Consider the following 17,203-nt stretch of genomic DNA (forward strand, 5'->3'; position numbering starts at 1 on the left):
TATCCTGTTGCAATGAATAAACCAGTTAGTAGAATATGCTAGAGTGTCTGGAGTACTCTTTGGCTTCCCATTTAAGTGAGGTAAACTTGTGCAGTGGACAAGGCCAATCCGGATGTGGTTTGTTACAGCATGGATATTTCACAGACACTGTTTAAATTTTTCTTTGTAATAACCTCCTTTTAAAAATCCAACTAGCAAGCTAACCTCTGCTTAATTTTAACACATTTTGGGTGAGATATTCAGTCCAAGCGTGTGAAAATATGTTATAAATAATGAATAAAAAGTGACATGACTAAGTTCCTTACACGCAACAACAATCACTTTATAAATAAAACTAAACAACAAAAAGATGTCTGACTTGCTGTTATAATCGAGTATACTGTAGTAAATCTATATATGGAATCCAAACTAACTACAGGTTAATTCTACAAACACAATGATACATTACGTTTGAATTATCAAGGCAATGTGTTGGCATCAATACTGCTGTAAACGTTGAAAGCATTTGTCTCCCCCGGTGGCTAGCAGAGTTTTACCTTGTCCAGGTCACCATGGGTTCAGGATAGCCATCAACAGCACAAGTCAACATGGCAGGCTGTCCAACATCTGCTGTGGCATTCACCTCTGACTGCCATACCCTGATGGTGGGGAGCACTGACACACAGAGAGAGAGAGAGACATCGATAAATAATAAAAAAGATAGAGAGATAGATAGATGGACACATACAGTAGATGGATAGATGGGTAGTGGGAGTGAAAGCAGAACACAGGAGCAGTGACAAATTCAGGACACTTATTTTAAGCACAATCATTTGCGAGGCTCAGAAGTTGCAGGAAGCAGACTTCATTAGCATGGAACATCTTTGATACACGGTTGCTCGGGGCAACTGTTTGATGCGTTGATGCTGAGCCCAGTTCGCCTCTGAGGATCGGCAGTTTAACGTGAGCGCCAGGGGACACCTGCCACACAAATACACACGCAGGAACAGAAAGAGAAAGAGGAAATTCTGCAAGGGAGGAGGGAGGCAGCGCTACTAACCGTTCACAACGACCTTGATGACCCGCAGATCAATCTCGCCGCGGGCCATGAGGCGACCCTCGCAGATATACGAGCCCTCGTCCGTCTTCTTGATGCCGCGGATTTGAAGGTGATTGTTTTTCAGTACTTTAAATCGAACTGTAAAGGAATGGAGAAGAACAAGCACATTGTCAGATGTGTGATGTGTTCGACAACTTTACATTAGACACAAGTCGCTCACTTCAAAAGTGTTTGATGATAAACAGCTGCTGTTTTACTACCAAGAGGGATATATGTAATGAGACGGCGTATATAGAGGAAACTATTGTCTGAATTACACAACCATAGCAAAGGCTCACTTTGATATATCTGCTTGATGGCGGATTTAGTCACCATATCTCTGCAATGTTATTTCTAACCTAATGTGCACATTTTCTTCAAGCGCCATTAGTCCAAGGAATATGCAATATTTCTGAAACAACTGAAGTAACAACTCTATTTTTATGGACACAGATTATATGTTGTCAAATACATATATTGAGAGCACGCCCAACAACACTCCTTTAACCAGCCCCTGAATTGAAGAATATGACAAAAGCCCACAAGAACTCCCTCAATTTGAGATGAAATGTGTACAAACTAAATTTAATTCAAAATGCTATTACAGCCCACACATCTCTGCTTGTGTTGTTTTTTTTACCGGCGAGCAATACCAACAATACAACACATATTATGATGTTGCTCAGTGTCAGGGGTGAATAGCAGAGAAACAATTGTAGTTTCAAATTTAAAACAAATTAATTTTTCCTTTCAACGAAGAGGAGAAACCCTGGAGGAGAATGGGAACAAAGCGCGGGCATAAACAATTTAAACTCTCTTACACTGGTAAGTCTGCAAATTATAGATACAGCTTGCTGTGCCTTTGTATTTTGACTCTGTAGTGGTCTTAGTCTATGTCCATTACAGTTCAAATAAATTAGTGATGAGGATGAATTAATCGCTCAATTTCTGTTTTCTTGGTTTTAAATGATGTTTGAAGTTGATTTGTCATCAACGTTCATCCTCAAATTGTAACTCTACAAAACGTAAATGCTACAGTGAAGTTACTTTGAGGCAAATCTTTCTCCTGTTCAGGCCGTATCACATTGTTAATGGGCATTCATTACGGATAATATATGTATTTAATGTAAATCGTTGTACAAGCGAGACGAGGTAAAACTGAATACTAAACAATATTTTGCCTATTCATAGTTAATGTGAACAATTCAGGAACACTAAGAATGCATTGAGTTGAAACATCTGGCAGGAGCTAATCCCCAAATCCAGTGCAATAGTAATATGATGATCAGAGAACTCTTACCATCTTTTTCCATCTGTATTTCTGCGCCCTTATATTTCCATAGGACAGTGGGTGCAGGCGAACTGACGATGTCACAAATAAGGTTGGCGTTGTCTCCTTCGTTAAACTCTTGGGGTGATGGCGCATTTGTGAAGGTGATTTTTTCTGGAAAATAACATGCAAAAACACTTTACTTACACACTGACATCCCAGAATGAGTCTTATAAAAACTCCCATCTTCTCAGCTTAGTAAAACTAACATAGATTTTACTCACTGTTACAGATTTATTGAGCTTTATAAAATATATTTTACACAGAACAGGGTATCTGTAAAATCTCAAAAGTCATCAGCCTTAACCAACCAACTGCCTTATCACTGTGGTTAGGTCAAGGTCAAATTTATTTATAAAGCACATTTACAAACAGCGGGTACTGCCCCAAAGTGTTGTACAGGTTAAATTAAAATAAAATAATCCACATTTATTACAAATAAGAAACCAAAAGAAAAACACATAAGAAAATACTCAGCTCAGCTGGTTCCGAAGGCCAGTGCAAAAAAATTTGTCTTCAGCAGACATTTAAAATGTTCCAAAGAAGTGGCAGATCTGATGTATAAAGGAAGAGAATTCCACTACTTGGGTCCAGCTACAGCAAAGGCTCTGTCTCCCCTGCTCTTCAGCTTAGACCTGGGACAGTCTAGAATACATTGGTCAGAGGACCTCAGTGCTCTGACAGGACTGTGCAGAGAGATCATCTCTGACAGATAAAGTGGCGCTAGACCATTTAGACATTTAAAAACAAACAAGAGGATTAGGATTAGGAGGAATTTATTTCCCTCAAACATACTAGTCCCCGAGCTTATCACTCTTAACCAGCTCCACAGACCCACTATTTTAAAGTTGCCATTGCTAAAAGCATTTTTAATCTACGGTCATTTCTATAATTGGTTAATGGAATTTGCTCTGCACAGCACATAATGAAGCACTAAAGTTACCACACGGATCAGACTCAGGGCAAAAGTTATAGCAAATGTTGTATATTGATTTTTAATATGCGATATCTACATGGGCAACCACTTCTAATAAACCTCAAAGTGGCACAGAAATAACAGGAAAAGTTCTGTTGGTAAAAAAGGATTTCATCTCTGATGGATATTTGCTGATGCTTGGCATTCATGGAAAATAAAATCCATTTCTCACAAAAAGTGCACAACAGACAGGATCATTAAGCAGCCCTCTAATGGTCTTCCGACCGTTTATTGAACTGATGAAAAAATCTATTTTCACTTGAAAAGAAAAAGAGTAATGTGTTGCCCTTGAGCAGTCAATAAAATACTCTGAGTTCAATCAGAAGAAAATCAAAAGAATGTTCCTCCTGTGTTCACACGACTCAATACTTTTGAAACTGTACGGTGCGAGAGAAAAACACTTACGGAAGATTTTCACTTTGACAGTTGACTCCCCTTGCTGGTCTCCATTGGTAGCAACACACTTGTATGTCCCTGCATTATCAGCTCCAGCTTTATACAGTGTGAGGGTGGACGATGACTCATCATTACGTGTCACTGTTATGTCTGGTCTGTTTGGTTCTATCTTGTCTCCATTTGGTCCAAACCAGTCTATTTGCTTGGCAACACCTACAACTGAGAGGGAATGGAAAAGAGCAGTGTGTTAGAAAACAGGTATCTGGAGTTTACAGAAGTGCTTTCACAGGCAAATGTATGTACAGTATTTAACTTCAGTGAGGTTCGTATAGTTGGTAATGTGAACTTGTTTTTATTACTCCTCAGTATTATTTTATTATTTATACATTGACTTTGAGAGAATCTGTGCAGGAAGCCACCATGGTACTATCATGTTGACAATTTTTTGTTTGTCAAGAGAAGTTGATTGAAAAATAGGGGTAAAAATGGCCAATTGATAGTTCGGATGTAGGTTAGGTTTGAAATGTTAAAATTGAGCTGTTCACAGTTTGGTAAACTTACCTTCACACATGAAGAATTTGGACTCTCCAAGACTAATCTCACCCTGATTCGGAATGATCTCAACTTCCAGTGAAACTGCAACAGAAAGAACATGCAATACAAAATCAGTAACTTGGCAAAATAATAAGTGGAGGACTGATCAAGGCGACTGCAGAAATGCTCAACACTGTTTCAGCTTTAAGAGATATTAATGAAATATTAATGTAGACAAGAAGAAGCAACCCACAGACTATCATTGCTTTGACTGTAAGTTAATGTTTGAATTAAATGAATTTATACTTGATTTTCTAATTAGTGGAAAGAGCACTCGTAGTTTCCTCATGTATCATTTGTCCTCCAGGACTGAGAATCTGACTGCAGTTTCAAAGTCTCAAGCAGAATCCTATTTTTTACTTTATTATATTCCACCCACTGAAGGATGTGTGTGAGACTCATTTTGTTCAAATATTATTAATTGTTTTATTTAAGTTAACGGTTGCTACAATAATGAAATTTAAAACGATAATTTAAGGAAAACCGCAAGTAAAAAGATAATAAAAAACTCGAGACGTCACTCTAATTTCCTGCAGGTGGCAATGACAGAAGATACAATTTTCCTTGCCTTGTCTTTACACATACATTCTTTAAAAAAAATGTACAGTGATTGAAGTAGTATGTAATCAGTACTAAGCAATGCACATACACATCAAGGAATTGTCTCTGCAAGTTCGGGCATTAGCGAAAACCAAAAACATGGGCATTTTGTGTTCCTCATAGCCTGCTGTCTTCCTGCACTTTCAGAAATAACATCCAGACAGCACTGCAGTTATCCAGTTAACATTCAGCAGTTGATAAGAGTCAAGGCTGTGCGTCAACAGTAATTATATTTAGGATGCTTTTAAGAAAAAAATTAAATATCATGCTCTCTGTCTAGCAAGATAAATGTGTATCTCAGTGCCCTTCAAAGACAGGAAGAAAAACACATATTTCTGTTATTTGTCATGGACAGTATGACATGGAACACTTCTGTGCTTAATTAGAACAAAGATTCCCTTGTTTCCTGCAGAATTTCCCAAGGGGGCAATCCATGGTTCCTTTAGTTGACTAAGAAGTGTGAGAGGCTCTAATATGCTATGCATGAGCAAAACTGGAACTGTGTGAATGTGTTTAAGTACTGCCATAGGTACAGGTCAGGCAGAATGATTTCAGTAGTGAACAGGTTAACGATTAATTTGTTTTGGTCACAGTTGTTTTCAACAGTACGTTTTCCTTCAAATGACATTCCTCGAAAATGTTAAAGTAATTTAACCTTTGTATTATTATTATACAGTCAAAGGTTTAACATCGGCAGATCCCTTTCTAATATTGTTTCCCTTCACATTTGATTAATTTAAAGACAATTGATTTATTCTTTCAGGTCAGAACTATAAAATGTATGAGCATGTAACATTCTTTTAAAATAACAAACTTCTAAATATACACCATTGACATAGAAAATTAGCAAATAATCACATTTGAGAAGCTGCGGACATCAGTTATTTGGGGGGATTTCTGCCTTCAAAATGACTTCAACATCTGATCAATAATTTATTTCGATTGAAAGTTGAAGCTTTTAACCAATTACCACAATCAATATTGATCAATGCAGAAAAGATCGATGGGAACAAAGTGAGAACGGGAAACTGTAATTGATTACCATAAAAATCACTACCGCTCACGTAGATTAAGTTCTAAAAATGTACTTTAAAAGTACTAACCAGAAAATGAATACGTTAGTTTCTTGTACTGAATACATTCAAATCAATTTATCATTACTTTATGAAGTCAAGCGATGGAACCAAAAAAGTGTATAAAGTCCATAGTCAATAAAGCATCATAGCATGTCATAGCATTGTATCATTTTCACATTAGCCTAATTAGGCATACTAGGTGGGTTTCGACCCCAACAAACCTGTTCAGTTCACACAAATTTGAATCCACCAAACAATGTTTTGTGCTACATCTTTCAGAGATCAATATTAAGTAGGCGTGCAGAATATGATCTCAGTTAGGAAAAAAACTGAATGTATTACTGTCTCTTCTTTCAAATGATCCTCATTGTTGTCAATTTACGCTAACACAAAGCACCGAGCATATGTAATTGATTGCATAAAAAATAAGAAAATGAGACAAACTATTTCATTTTGTCAGCGGGTTGATGTTCAAGGTGAAGAAACATGAAAACCAGGCATCAAAACCCAGATTGTTATGCGAACTTCTTCTGACTAAAACAATGTTATGCTAATTTTATGGATCAGGATTTTGTCATAATTGGACCATGGAATTAATTACAGTTGGTATTCATGTAGTCAAACAAACAGGCAATACATTTGCAGGGGAGGAGGCACGATGAGTTTACTTGTCTGTTGTTTGCCAGAGCTACTACTTACTCAGACAATGAAACAATCCTCAAAAACCTGCTACGCAAACAAAAATGGCAGAAATTAGTGCACAATGAATTCATTCAGTAATACAACATGTTACCCACTAATGTGATAAACCCACCATGAGAAATCCAATAAAGCAAAGGGGTTAAATGAAGGTCAACTGAAAGAAGCCCCCTGGCATTAGATAAGCCTGTCAACAGATCCAGTATCAGTTCAGCACTTGGCCAAAGGGAGAAGTGTGTGGGATGGGGAGCAGGTGATGAGTCAGCGTGTTGTGGCGCTATGCATGCTGGGCTCAAAAAGCTTGGTTGTAACCCTTGTGCATTTTACGTGGCGCCTGAGCATAAAAGCGTGAGCTAATTTTGCTCCGACACTAACTTTCTTTGACATTTTTTTTCTGGGAAGACCCACAGACGCTGCAGTCGTAAATGAAACTGGCTAGATCAGGATTTACTGTAATGTGACAGGCAATGCAGAGGTTGCAGAATCAGGCAGAAATACCCTAAACGCTCCAATAAATCCTACCTGCCACCAACCCATTCATATCAATGAAGATAGACTAAATATTACCAGACCTCTCAGTACAACACAACACAATTCAACAGCACCACAAACAGCAGCCTTCAAAACAACCATAACGTTCAATCAAAACCGCTTTGAAATGGTTTCAACAAAAACTGAGTATCCTGAACAAATGGAGAATTTACTGCTGATTTTGCTGTTTTGAATAGACTGAGGCTATTGTCTAAATAATGGAGGAACAATTACTTTAAATTGATAACTGACAAATTGCTAACATAAGGAGAGAAATCATGGTTTGAGGTTACATCTTTAAGTGTTGCAGACATCTAAAACTTTCATCTAACTGGATCCGTTGTGCACATTGCATTAATATCACAAAGTCAGTGAACTGCGAGCCAGATTGTAAAACCTGTCAGTATTCTTCACAACACTGCCTTTCCTATATTAAAACCAACAATGCAAAACCGTTCTCATATCCTCCAAGCAGGCTGACATTCAGAGGGATGAAGGTCCCATGGGGATTTTCCATCACATGATCCCCCATCCTCTACAGTCTCTCTTACTTAGTGCTTTTCTACTTGTTCTGTAGCATAATTAAAAACCACACACCTGCACAATCTGGGAGTTTTCCAAATGAAGCTATTATTATCATCCAGACCGAACACTAATTGGTTCTCTCATATCAACTTCTTTTTGCGGATAGTTATGAACAGAACGCTAACAAGCTACTTTAGGAAAGTACGAGAAACTCTTTCGAGGCAGGGGGTAGGCCAAATTAAGACAGGCAAACTGTGTCACCTAGAAATTGAATCTGCATGTGTATCTCCACCAGGGACCACACCATTTAAAATTCAAGTAGGTCTGAGGCTGCATGGGGATCTCCAGATCATAGAAGTTAAAGAAGCATGCAGTGTAGATAAAAGAAAAGTACGTTCAGTAGAGAATCCTATTATGTACACTTCTTTGAGTCTTAATTCATATAGGCAGAAGGAATGCATTTAGCCTGCAGCATACACTTCAAACATAGTTTACTGATAAATGTAAAGCTTTCTTCTTTATTTTTAGACATGAAAGCAGCATCTTTCTAGGGATGGCAATGTGGGTCTGTGTTGGCTGGTTCTCCAACAAAGTGTTCTTTACTGTTGCGAAGATTATCATACACTTTTATTCAGACATTCAACTGACACTGCACTCACCACACTGTGCCCAAAGTATAGCTTCATAGAAGATGCTTAGTCTTGTTGCTTAACAAATGATAAGTAATGAATTGGTCATATGTCAATCAATCAGGGGTCTTTCTAATTGTTTAATTCGTAGACATAAAAACGGTTTTAAGACGAAGAATGTAGCACGACACAAATAATTAATTAGTCCAAAACCGTTTCGCACAAGAAACAGTTTACTTATTTTCAAATTAAAATAAAATGTAGTGACAACAAGCTGTTAAAATGCACGGTTTTTTATGACCTACTAATCATCAAGCACAAACTAATAAGCTGTTAACTTACTGTGCCACTCGAATGGGAATAAAGTTCCATGAAAGACGGTTAAAAGTGACTCGTAATTAAAGCTGGAACGAGGACTTCGAAATGAGTAGAAAGAAAGATGGCCCCAAGAACATCAGAAGGTGCTATGTACTGCTAATTGGCAATGCAAGCCTTAGGCTTTTAAAACTCACAAACAGGAGTACCATGCTCAAACCTGCACCAAGTTTCCCAGTAGTTACAGCCCTCAGCACCATTATGGTTGAGACAGAGAAATAACAATTCAAGGAGATAAAAGTGTCTTAGTTCCCACCACATGTAATCTCCCCACAGTTAAACCTGACATTCTACATTAATGCACACGATCGTTACTGTTCACTTGTGTCATCCCAAAGTCACAGACGAGCCTCGTTAAATAGCCGTATATGAATATAGAAATAATATAATAATTTAAACTGTGATCACTAGAGGACAAGGAATCTGGTAATTCATCAATCAGGCTCTACAATGGAAACTGTCATCTAATGTGTCTGACTCCTCATTTAAAAGAAGCGACAGTCTGTTTACTGCACAGTAGGCTATTATAGCTTGCCTACATAATACAGCGAATATAAAACACTGTCAGCGATGCTTTGCGGTGCCATACACTTTTGCTGCTGCTGATGTGCGTAACTTAATTCTTAAAATAGACTTGCTTCTCATACGGAAGCGTAATGATTCTATTGACAAAATAAATTCCCCCCGTTGTTTTTCTGAATGGCCGAGGTGATTAGATCAGAGTTATGAGATAATATCCCCGTTAATTCTTCTCCATACCATAAACTAATTTGTTAATATTTCTTACTCTAGTGGGTGGAGCGGGTTAAACCCAGAGTTTGTAAAACCTGCTACCTGAAACAGGGCTCAGGAATTATGAAACCAGGAACCTGAGGTTTTATAGACACAAAGTCAAAAGAGCATCAACAAACTGAGAGGTTCAGGACTCAGGAGGTCTCCGATAGGGCTCAATCTCTGAGTAGCTTTAGATTCCATTTCACATCAATAATTCTATTGAGCAGACTGAAGAGGAAGGACAAAAACCGAGGAGCATAATTAGATTCAAGAATGCCTGCCTCTGAGATGTTGCCATTTGTGGATGCAGAATGTGGTTGGATCCCCAAGTTCAGCTGCCAACAAATGGATGAAAAATGGTCCGTTCCAAAATCTGAGCAGCAAATTAAGTCTGATTTACAGTCCCACAATGTGCTCAACTTGACAAATGAAATATGAGCAGAGAGGGGATGGTCTGCCTAAATATCAACACAATCCAGTAAGAAAATACTAAGAAAACACCACCAATAAATCTAGTTGTTGTCTATGATCCTGGATCTAAATAGGAAAAGCACAAGATGAATTTCAATGCAACACAGGAGCCGGGGCTCTGACATTAGCAGTTCATTTGTGATGTAACATTTACCGTAGCTGTTGGCAATGTCACATTTGGACGCAGGGCAGGCTAGTTATGACTAAAGGAGACAGATTGCAGTGTCAATAATTCATGTCTCGGTAGGTCATCATTAACAAACCCTTAGTGTTTGTAGTCTTAGAGCAAGCTCATTAAATTTATAGCAGCATGGGGTAAAAATCCTATGTATTTGTGATAGCCTTTTATCAGTTGCATAATTAATTTATCTGCTGAATCGTAATGCAGGTCACAGCCTAATGCAGCAAAATGCAAACATATTTTAGTGACATTCATTTGCATGTAACTTTAGTTTAGGACAAAAATGACAAATTTCTTCCCAGTTTGAACTACTGCAGTCTTTGTGTTTCTATTTAAAGTTCATGTTCACGATTTCATAAATACAGCCATGAGGCATTGTACTACCAAATAACAGTGCATACACATGTGCTTGCACGTGTTAGGGTGTGTTTGTGTCTCTCTGTGTAGTGATAGTGGTGGAAGGGAAATATTTCATGAATGAAATGTGCATTATGTCCTTGGGCTACAGTAATCAGTGGTTGCAGTAGGAGATCCTTGAATAGCTTCTTGTAGCCTCAATCCATCGGTTCTGGCTTGGGTTCTATCTTATATTTAAAGTTCGCCCACGGGAATACACTGGCGTTTTCACAGTTATGTAGGAACTAAGTGATAAGATATGAAGAGCAAGGACATCGCATACATGAAATTTATGCAGAGCCGGGCCTCTTTCCTTTGGCCTCTGTAGTTATCTTTGAACAACACCTCTAATGATAGAGCCCTTCACTACTGTATGTTATAGTAATCCTCAACCCAAAATGTGACTCGCTTCATTTGCCGTGCAGGATTATGCTCATTATCTATTCTGCCAGCATATCACACACACAACCACACACACACACGTCAAGTTCATATGCACACACACACACACACACACACACACACACACACACACACACACACACACACACACACACACACACACACACACACACACACACACACACACACACACACACACACACACACACACACACACACACACACACACACACACACACACACACACACACACACACACCCACTTCAACTTAAAGCCTGCCAAATTGACAGTCACAGTTATGAACCTTTGCTTAATCTAAAATAAACAAAAGCATCTGATGATCAGTCCTTCAAATTAAAACATACTCAAGGGCTGGTATTCTCTGAGTGACTAAACTTAAACAATATGTTCATATTATATGTATTTAATTTTAGTATTACAACACAGTCGTTCTTGTGATATGTGACGGAAACAGAAGACCCAGAAAAATATAAACTTTAAAAAGCAAAAACGATGTTATTTACATAGCCGTAATCAAAGGTTCACTGTATTTATTTACTGAATTGGTAGTTTTCTGGTTTCACTAGTTTTATTGTGTGCCAAAGTAAATGAAGATTGAGTATCCAGGGATTAACTGATTTCACAATTAAATACACAATTGGCAGCGCAAACGGGAGACTGCAGGCGGAACCTTACAAACCTGGTGCAGCAGCTTAAAATGCAATGCGGCAACAAGGTCACGTAAGCAAAGCTACACATGATGTTATTCGACAGACAGCGTGTCCCCTCTTTTGTGTTCAAGGGAGGCTACAACCATGTTAGTTTGTTTTCACCAAAAAATGCCTGGAGTCTGTAGAGTGGAACACTTGTCGAATCAAATTAGTTGGGAAAGGGTCTGACACCTCAAATGAACTGCACCATCTTCTAAATCCCCATCCAGCTACACATGCAAGTGAAGGTAATACACTAAGTAATAACTGAGTTTACAGTAAAAAGGTATGACTTGAGTGGCAATTTACTTAATCAAAACATTACAATTTTAACTAAAAAATTAGATTAATTATTTAAAATAGAAGTGAAAATTAGGCATGGATGACAGTTAATGATAATAACACTTCAGGGTATTATCCACATTAGTAATATTTTCCCCGATGGGATCAATAAACATCTTATCTGTTCACCCATGATTTTTCTCAGACTATAATTGTACACCGCTAATGAAGACCAAGCCTTTTAACACACATACTTACACACACACAAAATGATATATATAAAATGATATGTTATATAGTGTTTGTGTTGTTGTTTTTTCTTTACATTTGTTTGACTCGACGTCATTGTAAGTGAGGGTCACCCCTCAATGATCTCTCGAGTATAAAGGTTAAATGAAACAAATGAAATATGTCACTGCTTCAAGTCAAACAGCCTTTAACTGGAGAGTTGGTTTTAGAACATATGAAGTGCCATGACACCAGGGGCCTGTTTCAGGTAGCTGGTTTTACATACTCTGGGTTTAACCCTGCGCTCTGAGTTGGTAAACTCAGAGCGCAGGGTTGATAAGCAACTCTGGGTTTTCGGTTTCAGAACAGTGGATCAGCGTCGGGTTAATCAACTCTGAGCGTGTTCACTCTGGGTGGAGCGTGTGCATAAAAGCCATCGTCAATGGATCGCTGATAACATGATTCACCATGGAAACAGAAGAAACAAATGATTGATCCTCCCACTTCTCCACTTCTCAAAAAAGAAAAAAAGAAATCTCCGCTCCTCCCACTGAGTTAGAAATATTAACGAATGAGCTTATAGTAGCCTATGGAGAAGAATTAACGGGATATTGTCTCATAACTCTGATCTAATCTCCTCGGCAATTCAGAAAAAAACAGAGCAAACATTTTTTGTCAAGATAATCATTTCGCTTCCGTATGAGAAGCCATAGTCTATCTTAAAAAGTTACGCATATCAGCTGTAAAGTAATAAAGCTGGCGCGGCACAGCATTACTGACAGTGCCTAAAGCCTACTGTGCAGTAAACAGAACAGACTGTCGCTTCTTTTAAATGGGGAGTGAAATACATTAACGTCAAGACACATTAGGTGACAGTTTCCATTGAAGAGCCTGATTGATTTATTACCAGATCCATTTTCCTCAAGTGATCACAGTTTAAATTATTATATCATTTTTATATTCATATTAGGCTATTTAACGAGGCTCGTCTGTGACTTTAGGATCGCACAAGTGAACTACAACGATCGCGTGCAGCCGCAGCGTTACATGAATCCACCTGACATAAATCTGTTCAGTGGCACAGACGTTAAAAAACATACAATAGGCTACAAATAGGTTTATTAATCTGAATGTAGAGCATGTCACGATGTGTAAGGTGGCCACCTATATGAACGGACTGAGAACAAGGCTACTGATCAGATAAATGATTGGTCAAACGTAAAATCATCAGGAAATGATAAAAACATCCCGATGGAGATTTCTATAGAGTGATTTTGCTTCAAACTGTACAGGGACGCGTGTGTCAGTGACACTCTTTCTTCAGTCGGAGCTGCAGCGTAAAGTGAAAACAAACTCAGGGTAGGTCTAACCACCTCCTGAGCAGGTTAGACCCACGGCGTATGTTGCCGCAGTAGACTCTCGGTTGCACTGAACCTGCTACCTGAAACGGAAAACCCAGAGTTTCCACCAACTCAGAGCGAACAAACTCTGGGTTGCCTCAAAACCAGCTACCTGAAACAGGCCCCAGTAGTACTGCCTCTGTGTTTATGATGTATTGCAAGGGACTGACTCACAACATCTCACAATATATCTCAACGCTATTTTGTCCAACACGTTCCGGCTAAGAAGGGCTGCCAATAACTCACCCACAGTTTATTGCGTTGATTCATTATTTAAATAAAAAAACTCTGAAATACACAAACATATTTGTCACAGTTTAAACCAAGATTTTCTATTAAACTACAATAATGTGTACACGTAAATGACATGGTACTGTAAGTTAATTCTAGTTTATTTTGTTGCAGACACAGGCACACAATTCAGATGTTTTTTGGCACACACAGCGCTCCAACATTTTGATATTCCATGAACCGTGAAAAAGATTTATGTACACATTACAAGGAGTTAACAAAAAAGCATTTAATGTAGAACAAACAGAGCAGTGAGATCCCAGTTTTAAAAAGTAATAAAGCATAAGCAAAGCGGTCCTATTCAGGACCCGCTACTTGTAGAGAACTAGTGAGTATTTAGCTTGCTGCTCATGCCTCTCAACCACAGTTATACTCACTTTCACTTGTTACTATGGAAACGTGTTTCCCAGCTCCCCTCTCCCTATACTTTACCATCACAGCTCTCTCTCTGTCTCTCTCTCTGTCTCTCTCTCTCTCTCTCGTATGGCTGTCTGATGGGATGCAACAGTACGGATCCAGATGACTGACTATTTACATTGAAAAGCAGTGCATAACTTCAACCGATCACCATGACTGCCTTCAGTGGTTGAGCCATTGGTTGTATGGTGCTCCAGAGTCTGCACCATTGGTTGTATGGTTCTCCAGAGTCTGCACCAGCTATCCACATACTGTATCCATATGCCGTTTATGAATTAAACCCTTTGCTTGAAGATCAAATTTTTAACAATTAATTTGATGCTAAGCTGATGCTTCCCTTATTAAAGCCTTAAGATGAGGCATCCATATCTGCCGGGCTGCAGACACTTGGGGCATTTCATCCGTGCATTACTTTTTAAACATGACAGGAGAACAACAGATGGCTGGAGGCTCATAATAAATCTCTGTGCATTAGCCTGTTAGAGAAATGGTTCTGTGCCAACTCAAAAGAACCCCTAGTACAGGGAAATCGCCTGGTAATAAAGTATATCTATTTCAAGGCTTTCAGTGCAAATTACCCTTGTAAAACCTCAAATCTAAATCCCAAATCTCCTTTTCCGTGGCATCTACAGCACTGAAGGAGGCTTGAAATGTAACTATATGTACTTTAATCCTTTAATAGGTTATGAATGATTAATTGTATCTGAAAATGAATATATTCCAAAAATTACAGGATAATAATTAACAGGATTTGTTTGGTAGCAGGCAGCAGAATGTTTCATGTTGTAAATATCACTTGAAATACTGACGTAATGGTCATTTTTCTGGGTTATATAATAGGGCATCACACATTAGAATAAAAGGCCAAGGCAACAGATTCTGAGCTGCCACAGTGTAGATGATTCAGACTCTTATCTCTGTTGGTGAAGGGTGGCTGTGATATGGAAGTACCATATGGTATAATACCATGCCACTTTTGTCATTTTCTCATCGGCTGAAAGTATTGTTTTAATCACTATAGCATGTTGCGCATCACTATAAGAAGGGAATCAATGTTCCTAAATACATCCAACCAATTTCAAATGTAACAATGTTGAGATCAAGTACATGACATTGGCTTGTGTATTCAATTGTTACCCACATAAAATAAAAACATTTAAGTCTGTAAAACTGAAATCTATAACCTTCTTCACGCTAACCTCTGAAAAATTAAGAGGTCTACTGGAAAAATGTTGAAGTGGCATTTGAATTAGCCACTACAAAATTTCACCCCAGACATGATGCAACCACTTCAGTGTGCTGGCTTCTGTCTGAGTGGACTTTATAAATATTGTCTAGGACTCTGTGACATTACAAACAACGGCATGTGGACACAAGCTGAAACTATTATACGATTAATCGACAAGTCGTTGGACAGAAAATTAATCTGAAACAATTGTCTTTGTCTTACCCAGCACAAGCAATATATTTTGGTTTTTAACTGCTTGTCAGGAAAAAAGGCCAATCAATTAATTAATCAATAAAAATAAAAGGTGCATCAACAATGAAAATAATCATTACTCCCCAATGCGGTTTGACATTTCTTCAAAGTAGAGCACAGATAACAAAGCCAACCAACATAATTGTAGTAATCAATGGTTTAAGAAGGGGGATCACTGTTATTAGGGATGCGTATTGTTAGGATTTATTGATACCGAAATCAATACTGATATTGCTTATTGATACTACTGATGCATGTTAATACTCTTAATGATACAAGTCTCAATAATAAAGATGCAAACAATTAAAAATATGTCATGAAAAGAAGAGTTATTTTATGATTACTTTTTGCTAAAATTGTCAAACCCGTTGTACTGCTTCATGTAAGTTTAGAATTTGAAACCGCTCCTACATTTGTATTTAGTTATTGTTGTATCATCAATAGCATTATTAAAGATGTTTGTCAAGGAGTCAAGGAGCTCATCGATATTTTGGTACCGACTCATAAGGAACCAGTACCAATTTAGTTTCTGTTTTTTCGATACCCATCCCTACTTGTTTTTGGGAGATTCTTTACATCCTGAGAATTGAATCCTGGTGCTGGGTTCCATATGCATAAACTGATTTTCCATTCTATGCAGGTGCACAATGCATTATTCTTGCAGACATGACACTTTCAACTGCATTTTTATAGACTACTGAAAAGAAAAAATAATAAACACAACTGTCGACTGTGGTAAATCTATTTGGTTCAGTCTCTCAAATATTTTCTGTATGGGAAACTGCTGTGGTTCCATTACATCTTTCAAGCGACATCATGACTCAAACTGAAGCCAAAATAGGAGTCAAAATGAACTCTGCATAACGGGCATGCATCTCCGAGCTGTGCTCTTCTCCCTCTCTCTTTGCTGAAGATAAGCCGTGACTCAATAAGCTACGGTGCACTCCACTTCAGTGGCCGACAGAATTCGCCCTCATTCAGGCAATTTAGTGTGAGTGCCCCTCAGCATCTGCCTCAGCTGTGCACCACACAACAAAAGCCCAGGGAGGCGTAGAGCCGAGCGTCTGTGGCCCATCATGCCATGCTGTGTGCTCCTGTAATGAGTCAGTATTTAGAAGGCTAGAAACAAGGCCACAAGAAAATGCAGACATTGTGCTGGCAGGGACACTTTTAAATATAGGCGAGGAAAAGCATCTGGAAAATCACAATTAATTGTTGTAAATTTTCAAAGTTTTGTGAGCACATATACCAAGACTACCACAATCCAGGATAAATAGGTTTTGCAACCTCATGACAAACAGATACTGTATGTGAAGCTGTGAAATAATAATTAAGCCAAAAATCCCAGTTTGATTTTGATC

The 17,203-nt window shown here is 38.3% G+C and overlaps 1 protein-coding gene across 1 annotated transcript in view; it reads right to left on the bottom strand.

Moving 5' to 3' along the window:
• Positions 1-17,203, bottom strand: part of ncam1b (neural cell adhesion molecule 1b) — a 72,658-nt gene that overhangs the window by 35,090 nt on the left and 20,365 nt on the right. The window contains exons 2-6 of the mRNA XM_080053295.1: positions 4,342-4,416; positions 3,790-3,999; positions 2,379-2,522; positions 1,040-1,177; positions 537-654 (exon numbers count right to left, since the gene is read on the bottom strand). Coding sequence (XP_079909421.1) covers positions 537-654; positions 1,040-1,177; positions 2,379-2,522; positions 3,790-3,999; positions 4,342-4,416 — 685 coding nt within the window. The remainder of the gene's footprint in view (positions 1-536; positions 655-1,039; positions 1,178-2,378; positions 2,523-3,789; positions 4,000-4,341; positions 4,417-17,203) is intronic.

This window comes from Ammodytes marinus (assembly GCF_949987685.1).
Source record: "Ammodytes marinus genome assembly, chromosome: 3".
Lineage (NCBI taxonomy): Eukaryota > Metazoa > Chordata > Actinopteri > Uranoscopiformes > Ammodytidae > Ammodytes > Ammodytes marinus.